Raw genomic sequence first — 14,151 nt, 5'->3', positions numbered from 1 at the left:
TAATTGACTTGGTGTAAATGTAAAATTGTCCTTAGTGTGTGTTGGGGTAGTGCTAAAGTGTGGGGATCGCTGGTCGGTACGGACTCGGTGGGCCGAAGGGCCTGTTTCCACGCTTTATCTGTAAACTACCTCACCAACCGCCTGTCTGTCCCTTTCTTCTTTGTTGTTTTATTAGTATGTGTTAAATGCATGTTTTTAGTGTTCTTTAGCTTGTTTTATGTGCGGGTTGGGGGAAACTTTTTTTAATTTCTTACCTCGGCGGAGATGCGATTTTTTTCCGTATCGTGTCTCCGTCCGCACTGCGGCCTAACATCGAGGAGTTGGTGGCCTTTGCTGGAGACCGATTTCGAGAGCTCCACCGCGGGGGCCTGCGGGACTTTAACATCGTGGCGCTCGCGGTCTCTGGTTGGAGACCAACATCGGGAACTCCAAGCCGCTGGAGCTTCGACCGCCCCGAAGCGGGAGCTTCGATCGCCTCGACGCGGGAGCTTCGATCGCCTCGAGGCGGGAGTTTCGATCGCCCCGATTGCGGGTGTTTCGATCGCCTCAAGGCGGGAGTTTTGATCGCCCTGATTGCGGGAGTTTCGATTGCCCCGACGCGGGAGTTTCGATCACCCCGATCACGGGAGCTTCGATCGCCCCGATGCGGGGGCTTTGACCGCTCCGACGGCGGGAGAAAAATGAGGGAGGAAGACAAGACTCTATTGCCTTCCATTACAGTCAGGAACGTGGAGAATCCGCTGTGGTGGATGTTTATGTTAACTTTTAATGTAGTTGTGTGTCTTGTTGCTTTTTTAGTATGGCTGTATGGTAATTTGCATATCACTGTACTCGTGACAATGAAGGACCTTTGAAACCTTTGAACTAAACTAAATAGACACACACAAAAAGCTGGAGTAACTCAGCGGGTCAGACAGCATCTCTGGAGAAAAGGAATGGGCGACGTTTCGGGACGAGACCCTTCTTCAGACTGATCGTCAGGGAAAAGGGAAATGAGAGATACAGACGGTGGTGTGGAGAGATCTAGAACAAATGAATGAAAGGGATACAAAAAAGTAACGATGATAAAGGAAACAGATAATCGTCAGTCCAGTGTGAGTTCCTGCAACAGTCTAATTCATTGTGGTGAAGAGAACTTCAGGATTTCCTTTAAAGGACTTAAAGCGCTGTCCGGAGTAACTCAGCAGGTCAGACAGCATCTCTGGAGAACATGATACAGGCGACGTTTCGGTTTGAGACCCTTCTTCAGTTTTTTTTTACACAAAGGGTGTTAGGTCTATGGAATGAGTTTCCAGAGGAGGTAGTTGAGGCAGGTACTATCACAACGTTTTAGAAACATTTAGACAGGTACATGGATAGGACAGGTTTGGAGGGATACGGGCCAAACGCAGGCAGGTGGGCCTAGTGTAGATGGGGCGTGTTGGTCGGCGTGGGCAAGTTGGGCCGAGGGGCCTGTTTCCACACTGCATCACTCTATGATTCTATGGCAGAGGGCTGGTTCAACCCCCCCCCACCTTGATCTCTGCCCATTTATCATATATCATATCATATATATACAGCCGGAAACAGGCCTTTTCGGCCCTCCAAGTCCGTGCCGCCCAGTGATCCCCGTACATTAACACTATCCCACACCCACTAGGGACAATTTTTACATTTACCCAGCCAATTAACCTACATACCTGTACGTCTTTGGAGTGTGGGAGGAAACCGAAGATCTCGGAGTAAACCCACGCAGGTCACGGGGAGAACGTACAAACTCCTTACAGTGCAGCACCCGTAGTCAGGATCGAACCTGAGTCTCCGGCGCTGCATTCGCTGTAAAGCAGCAACTCTACCGCTGCGCTACCGTGCCGCCCATTTACCTGCTTCATCCGTGGTGATGGTAAGCTCGTTGCTTGCCTCGCTCTTTCCGATGCGGTTCTTTGCATACATGCGAATGTTGTAGGTGGAAGACGGATGTAGATCGATGATGGTGGCCTGGTTCAGCTGAGGCGAGACATCTTTTGTCCTTTGCACCGCATCCCAGGAATCTGCAGGGCACAGAACACATACCCTGTCACAAGCCTTCAGCACCGCTGGGTATTGTCACCGCGACCTGTCTTCATATCATATCATATCATATCATATATATACAGCCGGAAACAGGCCTTTTCGGCCCACCAAGTCCGTGCCGCCCAGCGATCCCCGCACACTAACACTATCCTACACCCACTAGGGACAATTTTTACATTCTACCCAGCCAATTAACCTACATACCTGTACGTCTTTGGAGTGTGGGAGGAAACCGAAGATCTCGGAGAAAACCCACGCAGGTCACGGGGAGAGAACGTACAAACTCCTTACAGTGCAGCACCCGTAGTCAGGATCGAACCTGAGTCTCCGGCGCTGCATTCGCTGTAAAGCAGCAACTCTACCGCTGCGCTACCGTGCCGCCCATCATCATTGGGGGATTTTTTGCACTCATCAAAATATTTATTCGAAGGTAGACACAAAATGCCGGAGTAACTCGGCGGGTCAGGCAGCATCTCGGGAGAGAAGGAATGGGTGACGTTTCGGGTCGAGATCTTTCTTCAGAAGGTCTTCAGTGTCTGCCTTCCATTTGAACCAGCGCCTGCAGTTATTTTCCTAAAATATTTATTCAGGCTGGCAAATGGAATGCTCTTCCAATGATTTTCGTGCCTAGTGTCATCGACAAATTCCTGATTTTAACCTGACCCAAACAGCGGGAAAGAGGAGAGTTTGGATGGTGAGCTTATTTTAAACCCCTTTCTAAAAAGAAAAGGACACAGAGTGCTGAGGTTACTAAAGGGGTCAGGCAGCATCTCAGGAGAACATGGATAGGTGACGCTTCGGGTCGGGACCCTTCTTCAGAAAGGCCTGAAGGTCTGAAGAAGGGTCCCGACCTGACACGTCACCTATATTGATTGGTGCCAGGAGTTAAGGGGAGAAGACAGGAGAATGGGGTTGAGAGGGAAAGATGGATTGCATGGCGGAGTAGACTTGCTGGGCCGAGTGGCCTAGTTCTGCTACTACCACTTATGAACTGATGAACTATCCATGTTCTCCTGAGATGCTGCCTGACCCGCTGAGCTACTCCAGCACGCTGTGTCCTTTGTTGTCAACCCCAGCATCTGTAGTTCCTTGTTTCCAATATGGTTTCAAACCCCTGTCTAATCTTAAACTCCAGACCCAGCCTGGGGCAACCCAGTAAAGGGCCTGTCCGACTTAGGCGATTTAAAGACGACTGCCGGCGACTAGGCTGTTGCCGAACGTTCGCCGGGGTGTCGCGGGCGTGATCGTGAGGAGTCTTCAATGAATTGTAGCGGATCTCGGCATGTCGCGGAAAAAAATTCCAGATAGAAATTTCTCGCCGACAGCTGGCTTGTCGCCAGGTATGGTAGCTTACTGCGGGCGCTGTCGCATGCTGTCCCCAGGTTTGCTAGGTTGGCGCAGATGCATTTAGAAGCACGTAATATTAAATTAAGAAAAGGCATTTGACTCTTCACACCCCTGCAACAGTCTGTTCGAACTCCTTCCATCGGGCAGACGATACAAGGCCTTCTACCCCCGCACCTCCAGACTCAGGAACAGCTTCATCCCCAGGGCCATAGCTGCTATGAACCGGTCCTGCTGAGCCGGATGGTCACATCGCACAGCGAACCGGCACAGATCTACTTGCACTTTATCCTGTCTAAAACTGTTACAATTGTTTCGTTGGGTTGCTGTTGTCTAAATTAATTAAATTATTGCATCGTATGGGAGGCGCATTCCCAATCTCGTTGTACCCCTGGGTACAATGACAATAAAGATATATTGTATTGTATTGTATTGTAAGATACCAGAAGATAGTTTTGTTTAACCAATTTATTTACCGTCAGGACATTTGACAGGTAGATTGGAGGCGACAGTTTGACGGTCAGGTAAGCGTGAGAATTTCGCGATGTTTCCGAAGACGGTGTAATCTCTTAGCCAGGTGGTAGTTTCACGAAAAAAGTAACTTGTATCGACCTGACTCGGCTTTGTCGTGGTCATTGTCGTAGGGTAAAAGAACATTTCGGCGATCTGCTACGACTTTGACAGTCGCCGGCAGTCGCCTTAAAAATAGCGTAACTGGGACAGGCCCTTAACTTAGCCTCAAATCAGGCTCAGAGCATTACAATGTGGGCGGAAGAATATTCCTCCCACCCATTGCATATCGGGGCCTTGTCACGGTCTCGGGTTTACCACTAACAGAGTACATGCGCAGAGTAGAGTTGCAGTCACAGCTACCCTGCTACCGGACTGCTGTTAGCCTTGCCGTTGTGATCAGAAACAAATGATGACGGTGCATTTATGGAAATGGAGGTGGGGGGGGGGGGGGGAAATAAGTGAAGAAGCCACTTGCTGTTGCGTGCTCCAATTAACCAGCATGTAGCGCACTTCTCCAGAAGACACGGCGAGGATGTAATTTTCTAATGACTGTGTGATACCTGAATTGCTAAACAGCGCTTCTGAAGCAAGCTAACACACGACTTCTGTTACCATAGCCCTTGGGTTTTCTAATATTCATAAGGTTAATGTAACTGACACTGAGTATTTACAGCCTCAGGGCACTGCCAGCCTAAAACAAAACCACCCACTGAATAATCAATGATAAAACCCTGTACTTTACATGAGGAAATTAAACAAATACAAGCAATGGTGTGACAGGTTTAAAACAATGAACGGAAGACTGTAGCTACCCATTTGCCTCCCTGAGTTGACATAAAATATATTGCTCTTGATGCAACGGGAAAGCTTTTCAATTTGCATTCGCAAGGATAGACACAAAAAAAACCTGGAGGAACTCAGCGGGACAGGCAGCTTCCCTGGAGAGAAGGCGTGGGTGAAGTTTCTTCAGTCTCGACCCGAAACGTCACCCATTCCTTCTCCCCAGAGACGCTGCCTGCCCCGCTGAGTTACTCCAGCTTTTTTTGCGCCTATCTTCGGTTTTAAACCAGCATCTGCAGTTCCATTCCTACACATTTCCTCTGCATTAGCAAGGAGGTGGTTTAAAGCCTATTTGTCCCCTGACTGGAAGGCCAACGGGGAACTGCGAGTCGCTCTGTGTTTTGCCTCTGCCTTAGACCGCTGTCTCTGCTGGGATGGTGTGGTGGGGGCTATCACGTGCCGCCGTATCGCTTTCCATTGTTTGCCCGCACCACCCACAACTGCTCCGTCAGTCCAGGGCCCTCAGCTCCTCCTGGGCCAACTGGACGATGAATGGATTTTTGTCATTCCTGCGTGCATTTGTGTCGATGGTCGGGCTAGTGAGGTGACAATTGCCATTTCAAACGCCATTCAACTTTTCTGGCTCACAATAGAAAGAGCATAGATCGTGCAGCCTCATTCACAAATGCAACAATGTGATGCTTGTGGTTTTTCAAAAGCCAAAACACTCAATTCTAATAATTTTCCTATTCCTAAATTCATAAGTGATAGGAGCAGAATTAGGCCACTCGGTCCATCAAGTCTACTCTGCCATTCAATAATGGCTGATCTATCTCTCCCTCTCAACCCCATTCTTCTGCCTTCTCTCCGTAACCTCTCAATAACCTCTGACACCCGTACCAATCGAGAATCTATCAATCGCTGCCTTAAATATATCCACTGACTTGGCCTCCACAGCCTTCTGTGGCAAAGAATTCCACACATTCACCACCCTCTGACTAAAGAAATTCCTCCTCACCTCCTTCCTAAAAGAACGTCCTTCAATTCTGAGGCCAGAATTTCATCCATTGATGGCTTCCACAGCCTTCTGTGGCAGAATTCCACAGATTCACTATTGTGTTCTTCCTCTATTGTCTCCCCCTTTTAATTCAATCCTTTCTTTTGTTTCTCCTGCTGCTGTGGATTTGACCCCAGTGCCTCGCATATCCCACCCTATCCTTCTTAGTCCTTTAATCTCAGACCTACCGATCCATTACCAAAGTCCGCATACCGCACTGCGTTTGCAATTCTATTATCAGCTTGCATTTCCTACAAACCAAGGTGCAGAAGTCTTTTGATGCAAAAAAAAAAACCAGCATGAAATTTGACCGATGGGGCCAAAATGGGGTAATAACATAATGAGCCACTTCAACAAGAACTAGCTCATTATGGCACCAAATAACCGCCCATGAACCAAAAGCGACCTCATATTTCGCTTGGGTAGTTTACACCCCAGCGGTATGAACATTGACTTCTCTAACTTCAGACAGTCCCTGCTTTCTCCCTCTCTACTCCCTCCCCCTTCCCAGTTCTCCCACTAGTCTTCCGGTCTCCGACTACATTCTATCCTTGTCCCGCCCCTCCCCTGACATCAGTCTGAAGACGGGTCTCGACCCGAAACGTCACCCATTCCTTCTCTCCCGAGATGCTGCCTGACCCGCTGAGTTACTCCAGCATTTTCTGTCCGTCGGCTAAAATAACTGCCTCTTTCCTTTACTGCTGGTACAGCTTAACCGAAAATTAAATTCTCGACCTTAGGAAATATCTCGGCGACAGAATTGGCTGCTGGGATGCTCATGGACCAAACTCTGGGTCTGTCTAGTTTGGTTTAGTTTAGAAATATAGTGCGGAAACAGGCCCTTCGGCCCACACATGCTGCGCTGACCAGCGATCACCCCGTACACTAGCTCTATCCTATACACATTAGGCACGTTTTTCCAATTTTACCAAGCCAATTTGCCTAAACAAAATGTACATCTTTGGAGGGTGGGAGGAAACCGGAGCACCCGGAGAAAACCCGCGCAGGTCACGGGGAGAACATACAATCTCCTCACAGACGGCACCTGCAGACAGGATCGAACCTGGGTGGCTGGTGCTGGAAGGCAGCTACTCTACCGCTGTGCCACTGTGCCGCCTGTCCTTCCCTGGATCTCACTTCTCAACCTCCCTTCCACCCATTCCCTCCCAACCATGTACTTACTGTCTACCCAACAGAATGGAACATGAGTGAGGGCTTCCCGTCTCCGTCCATCCCTCTCCTCCACAGCTGCAGAAACCCTCATCCACGCCTTCATCACCTCCCGTCTGGACTACTGCAACAGCCTCCTCTATGGCTCACCCTCAAAAATCATCAGTAAACTTCAATACATTCAAAACTCCGCTGCCCGTCTACTCACCCACTCCCCGAACCGTGACCATATCACCCCCGTCCTTTACAAGCTCCACTGGCTCCCCATCCCCCAGAGAATCCAGTACAAAATCCTCCTCATGACCTACAAAGCCCTCCAAAACCTGGCCCCATCCTACCTGACTGACCTCCTCCACAGGCACACTCCCACCTGCACCCTCCACTCTGCTGCTGCCAACCTCCTGTCCCCCCCCATCCGGACCAAACTCAGATCCTGGGGGGACAGGGCTTTCTCCATCGCTGCTCCCACCCTCTGGAACTCACTACCCCAAACCGTCAGAGACTCCTCCTCACTCACCACATTCAAAACATCACTGAAGTCTCACCTGTTCAGCACTGCCTTCAACCACTGACCGTCACCTCACCTTCTGTCTCCTTTTTCTGTTCGTTTACTTATTTATCTATTTATTTTCTTCTCTATGTTCTAGTAATCCCTGTAAAGCGTCTTTGAGTGTTTGAAAAGCGCTATATAAATGTAATGCATTATTATTATTATTATTATTATTATTAACCAGGGTTCTGCTGCCACATTTGTGTTGGGAGAGGGACCCGGGCAGCTAAGACACAAGAAGGCAAATGCTCTGGGGGCGAATCCCCAGGAGAGTTCTGCGGCCCACCTCCCCTCAGCACTGTCCCTCGTGACTCCCCCCTAGAAGCCCCCCCCCCCCCCCCCACCCCCCCGACAGAAGCTCTTCGGTTTCTGGGACTCACCTGATTTGTTTTTGCATTCAATGTCAAAGCCGGTGATGGGACTGTTGCCGTCGAAGCCCATGCTCCACCTCAGCGCGATGCTCCGCGCTCTCACCTCACGGATCTCGATCTCCGGAGGGTCTGGAGGTTCTGCAACATGCCACGATGAAATATTTCAGGAAGACAAGTTCACCAAAGTCAATCGATTCACATCCAACTTCTCCTTGCGTTCAGACATTGATCTTGGCGGAAGCTCTTTAGTTCAAATCTTTACTAGAAATGAATGTCAAAGTTTGCACGTTTCCCCTCACCATCCCATCTTGGCTGCAGGCCCAGAATGAATCAGACTGTTTGTTACCTGGATGTCCTACTTAACCTTTACAAAAGGCATCCACTTCTACCTATGTGCACCATGTGCACGTCCAACCATGGCCTCAGAGAGTTGTAAATCTGTGGAATTCTCTGCCCCCGAAGGCAGTGGAGGCCAATTCTCTGGATGCTTTCAAGAGAGAGTTAGATAGAGCTCTTAATGATAGCGCAGTCAGGGGGTATGGGGAGAGGGCAGGAATGGGGTACTGATTGTGGATGATCAGCCATGATCACATTGAATGGCGGTGCTGGCTCGAAGGGCCAAATGGCCTACTCCTGCACCTATTGTCTGTTGTCGAACATTAGAAAATTTGTCATTTTCTTTCTCGTGGAGAAAGACAGGGTGGCGAATCTGTGGAATTCACTGCCACAGAAGGCTGTGGAGGCCACGCCAATGGATATTTTTAAGCCAGAGATAGATATATTCTTGGTTAATACGGGTGTCAGAGGTTATGGGGAGAAGGCAGGAGAATGGGGTTAGGAGGGAGAGATAGATCAGCCATGACTGAATGGCGTAGTAGACATGACATGGCCGAATGGCCTAATTCTGCCCCTGTCACTTATGAACTTATGGACTTGTGACTGAGGAAATTGGGGCAGTCACTGGAAGTGTCTTGATAGAGTCAGAAATACGGACGGAAAGGCGCCGAAGGTCCTGACGAGTATATAGGTAGACAAATCTCCCGGGCCTGATCAGATATATTCGAGGACGCTGTGGGAAGCTAGGGAGAGAATTGCAGGAGGCCCTGGCTGAGACTTACGAGCCGTCATTAAATACAGGCGTGGTGCCGGAAGGCTGGAGGGTGGCAAATGTTGTGCCTCGATTCAAGAAGGGCTGCAGGGAAATGGCTGGGAACTACAAGCCAGGCCAGCTGCCGGAGGAGGTAGATGAGGCACGCACTATGGCAACGTTTAAGAAACATTTGGACAGGTACATGGATAGGACAGGTTTAGTTTAGTTTAGAGATACAGCGCAGGAACAGGCCCTTCGGCCCACCGAGTCGGCTCCAACCAGCGATCCCCGCATATTAACACTTCCCTACACACACTAGGGACAATTTACAATGATACCAAGCCAATTCACCTATGAACCTCTGCGCCTTTGGAGAGTGGGAGGAATCCCACGCGGTCACGGGGAGAACGTACAAACTCCGTACAGACAGCACCCACTTAGAGGGGTATAGGCCAAACGCAGGCAGGTGGGACTAGTGTAGGTGGGATATATTAGTCGGTAAGCCAAGTCGGACCGAAGGGCCTGTTTCCACGCTGTATGACTATGACACTATGCCTCTAAAAGCTATAGTGTGGAAGGAGGCCATTTGGCCCATTATGTCTGTACCAGTTGAAACAGAACTACTCCCATTCTCTGCATTAGTCCCGAGCCAGCTTACAATCAAGTGCAATAGACACTAGACCATAGACAATAGGTGCAGGAGGAGGCCATTCGGCCCTTCGAGCCAGCACCGCCATTCAATGTGATCATGGCTGATCATTCTCAATCAGTACCCCGTTCCTGCCTTCTCCCCATACCCCCTGACTCCGCTATCCTTTAGAGCTCTATCTCGTTCTCTCTTGAATGCATTCAGAGAATTGGCCTCCACTGCCTTCTGAGGCAGAGAATTACACAGATTCACAACTCTCTGACTGAAAAAGTTTTTCCTCATCTCAGTTCTAAATGGCCTACCCCTTATTCTTAAACTGTGGCCCCTTGTTCTGGACTCCCCCAACATTGGGAACATGTTTCCTGCCTCTAACGTGTCCAACCCCTTAATAATCTTATACATTTCGATAAGATCTCTTCTCATCCTTCTAAATTCCAGTGTATACAAGCCTAGTCGCTCCAGTCTTTCAACTTATGACAGTCCCGCCATTCCGGGAATTAATCTAGTAAACCTACGCTGCTCGCCCTCAATAGCAAGTGCAGTGTAAATGTGAGGATGTTTCTTCTCCACCTCCCTCCAAGTCCTCACTACCCCCAGGATGAGATTTCTTTTCCTCACCTTCCTTTAAACCTTAATCCATCAATTGCTTTAGATCTATTCTGCTTGACTGCTAACCATTCTGCCAAGCAGATTCTTCTTCTTTATCCCATGTAGGAGCCCCATAATTTAATGCACCTCAATTATATTCACTTCAGCCTATTTTGTTCAAAGAAAACACCTCCCACCTATCTAACTGTTCCCCGTAGCTAAAAACGTTCCACTCCTAATACAATCCCCATAAATCTCGTCTGCACCGCCTCCAGAGTCATTACTTCTTTCTGTGATGCCTCAGCTAATAAAGGAATTAATTCCACGTGCTTTCTTAAATCACCTTTATCAGCCTGCCCTTCAGCCGTCAGCGTTTGACGGCACTGGGCCTGCACTCGCTGGAGTTTAGAAGGATGAACTGAAACTTACCGAATAGCGAAAGGCCTGGATAGAGTGGATGTGAAGAGGATGCTTCCACTAGTGGGAGAGTCTAGGACCAGAGGTCATAGCCTCAGAATTAAAGGACGTCCTTCAGGAAGGAGATGAGGAGGGATATCTTTAGTCAGAGGGTGGTGAATCTGTGAAATTCTTTGCCACACAAAGCTGTGGAGGCCGTCGATGGATATTTTTAAGGCAGAGATAGATAGATTCTTGATTAGAACGGGTGTCAAGGGTTATGGGGAGAAGGCAGGAGAATGGGGTTAAGAGGGAGAGATAGATCAGCCATGATTGAATGGCGGAGCAGACTGAAGGAACCGAATCGCCTAATTCTGCTCCTATCATATTTGATCTTAAGGATCTGGGGATACACACTGTAAGAAAGAACTGCAGATGCTGGTTCAAATCGAAGGTAGACACAAAATGCTGGAGTAATTCAGTGGGACTGGCAGCATCTCTGGAGAGAAGGGATGGATCTCGAAAGGTGTCGACCCGAAACGCCAACCATTCCTTCTCTCCAGTCTGTCTGTCTGTCCCGCTGAATTACTCCAGCACTTTGTGTCTACCTTCGATAGACACTGTAAGGTCCCTTTGTTCTTCAACTTCTCTCAATATCCTCTGACTTACACCGTGTCTCCTGTGTCACAGCTATGCCCTAAACGTGTTCTTATTATTATCATCTGGATTAAATTTTAGTCGCCAGCTTTCTGCCCAATTAACTAGCGTACCTTTTTGAGCTCACCATCAGCTTCATTGCCAATGACACCATCATGTCTCCGCATTTAATCTTATGTCATTTGATGCTTCTGGGCCTGTACTCACTGGAGTTTAGAAGGATGAGGGGGGAATCTAATTTAAGCCTACTGAATAACGAAAGGCCTAGGCGGAGTAGATTTGGAGAGCATGTTTCCAGTACTGGGAGAGTCCAGGACCAGAGGATACAGCTTCAGAATAAAAGGACCTACCTTTATTATGGAAATGAGATGGAATTTCTTTAGCCATAGGGTGGTGGATCTGTGGAACATGTTGCCAGAGACGGCAGTGGAGGCCAAGTCACTGGGTATCTTTAAAGCGTAGATTGATAGGTTCTTGATTAGGAAGGGTGTCAAAGGTTACGGGGAGAAGGCAGGAGAATGGGGTTGAGGGGAGAGAAATAGATCAGCCATGATCGAATGGTGGAGCAGACTCTATGGCCTAATTCTGCTCCTACATCTCATGAATGTATGAACTTATTACCGTGCCTAAAACCGAGGAGCCAAGTTTTGAGCCCCATGCACCCTCACTGGAAGATGTCCGGTTACAAAAACTCCCTTCAAGTGAACATTGACTTCTCTAACTTCTTGCTTAACCCTCTCTCTCCATCCCTCCCCCTTCCCAGTTCTCCGACCAAACTTACTGTCTCCAACGACATTTTATCTCTGTTTGCTTTGTTGTTATCTTCTCCCAGCTAACAATGATCCATTCTACATGTTCCTTGATCTCAATTCCCTTTGTCCTGTTTTCACACCTTACATTCCTCATCCATGTATCTCCCTCTCCCCTGACATCAGTCTGAAGACCCATTCCTTCTCTCCAGAGATGCTGCCTGTCCCGATGCGTTACTCCGACATTTTGTGTCCACCTTCGGTTTAAACCAGCATCTGCAGTTCCTTCCCACATATAAGGGGCGTGGCTGTGTTCTGCAGCTGCGGCTCACCGGCAGTCTCCCTGTCTTTTTTTTGTTTTTTGTCTATTGTCATCGTTTAATGTACGTTTTGTTCTATTTTTAACTCTGTGTATGTGGGGGGTGGGGGAAACCTTTTTTCTAATCTCTTCCTCAACGGAGATGCGACCTTTACCGTGTCGTATCTCCGTTCGTGCTACGGCCTAACATCGTGGAGTCGGCGGCCTCCAGCTGGGATCGACCTTGAAGACTCCGGTCGCAGGGCCTGGACTTACCATCTCGGAGGCTTCGGCCGTGGGCCCTGCAGACCGCAACATCGGGAGTTCGCAGGTCCCTGGCTGGCGACCTGCTTTCGGGAGCTCCAGTCGTAGCAGCTTCGACCACCCCGAAGCGCGAGGTACGATCGACCCGCTCGCAGGCCCTTCATCACCCTGCGTGGCTCGGCCCTGGGACTTTCCATCGCCCGGTGGGGGCTCAGGACTTTCATCGGCCTGCTCGGCTCGGCCCTGGGACTTTCCATCGCCCAGTGGGGGCTCAAGACTTTCATCGGCCTGCTCGGCTCGGCCCTGGGACTTTCCATCGCCCGGTGGGGGCTTCAAAAAGTTGGGAGCCTCGATCACCTCGTGGCACCACGGGAAAAGAATGAGGAGGAGATAAGACTTTTCTTTGCCTTCCATCACAGTGAGGGTGTGCCTAGAGCAATCACTGTGATGGCTGTTTGTGTAAAAATTGTATCTGTGTGTCCTGTGCTTTTTGTTGTCTACTGCCGGACCCTGACGTGAGAGGACGCTGACGTTGTTTATTCGCCGCTTTTCCGTTAGGATAGTTTGTCTGTTTGTTTTTATGTTGATTGTTTTTGTAAAGCGCTTTGAGCACCTGATAAGGCGCTATATAAAATAAATGCTTATTATTATTATTATTATTATATCCTATCAACTTTGTTCCCTTTGCTCCCTGCGACTGAGCCAATTCACGGTGAGTCTGAAGTCAGACAGCATTTCTGGAGAATAGGAATAGGTGACTTTTCAGGACGAGACCCTTCTTCTGTCTGTCTGTCTGTCTGTCTGTCTGTCTGTCTGTCTGTCTGTCTGTCTGTCTGTCTGTCTGTCTGTCTGTCTGTCTGTCTCTCTATCTCAGTCTCTGCCCCTGTCTCTGCCCCATCTCTGTCTCTGTCTCTGTCTCTGTCTCTGTCTCTGTCTCTGTCTCTGTCTCTGTCTCTGTCTCTGTCTCTGTCTCTGTCTCTGTCTCTGTCCCTGTCCCTGTCCCTGTCCCTGTCTCTGTCTCTGTCTCTGTCTCTGTCCCTGTCTCCGTCTCCGTCTCCGTCTCCGTCTCCGTCTCCGTCTCCGTCTCCGTCTCCGTCTCCGTCTCTTTCTCTTTCTCTGTCTCTGTCTCTGTCTCTGTCTCTGTCTCTGTCTCTGTCTCTGTCTCTGTCTCTGTCTCTGTCTCTGTCTCTGTCTCTGTCTCTGTCTCTGTCTCTGTCTCTGTCTCTGTCTCTGTCCCTGTCTCCGTCTCCGTCTCCGTCTCCGTCTCCGTCTCTTTCTCTGTCTCTGTCTCTGTCTCTGTCTCTGTCTCTGTCTCTGTCTCTGTCTCTGTCTCTGTCTCTGTCTCTGTCTCTGTCTCTGTCTCTGTCTCTGTCTCTGTCTCTGTCTCTGTCTCTGTGCCTGTCTCTGCCTCTGCCTCTGCCTCTGTCTCAGTCTCAGTCTCAGTCTCTGTCCCTGTCTCTGTCTCTGTCTCTGTCCCCGTCTCTGCCCCTGTCTCTGTCTCCCCTACTCTAGGGCACAACTTAAAACCACCTCCCACTTTGTCAAAGCTCTTTGCCTCCCATTGATTCCCCGTCCAATTTTTCTCTCATTTTGTTCTTGTGCCACACCTTGGGGCTAGTGTTT

General features: G+C 49.2%; 1 protein-coding gene across 1 annotated transcript in view; it reads right to left on the bottom strand.

Moving 5' to 3' along the window:
• Window positions 1-14,151, bottom strand: part of LOC144598975 (cell adhesion molecule DSCAM) — a 565,733-nt gene that overhangs the window by 113,157 nt on the left and 438,425 nt on the right. Inside the window, exons 14-15 of the mRNA XM_078409651.1 lie at window positions 7,847-7,975; window positions 1,863-2,030 (exon numbers count right to left, since the gene is read on the bottom strand). Coding sequence (XP_078265777.1) covers window positions 1,863-2,030; window positions 7,847-7,975 — 297 coding nt within the window. The remainder of the gene's footprint in view (window positions 1-1,862; window positions 2,031-7,846; window positions 7,976-14,151) is intronic.

This window comes from Rhinoraja longicauda, chromosome 12 (genome assembly GCF_053455715.1).
Source record: "Rhinoraja longicauda isolate Sanriku21f chromosome 12, sRhiLon1.1, whole genome shotgun sequence".
Lineage (NCBI taxonomy): Eukaryota > Metazoa > Chordata > Chondrichthyes > Rajiformes > Arhynchobatidae > Rhinoraja > Rhinoraja longicauda.
This window is presented reverse-complemented; position numbering and strand designations above follow the sequence as displayed.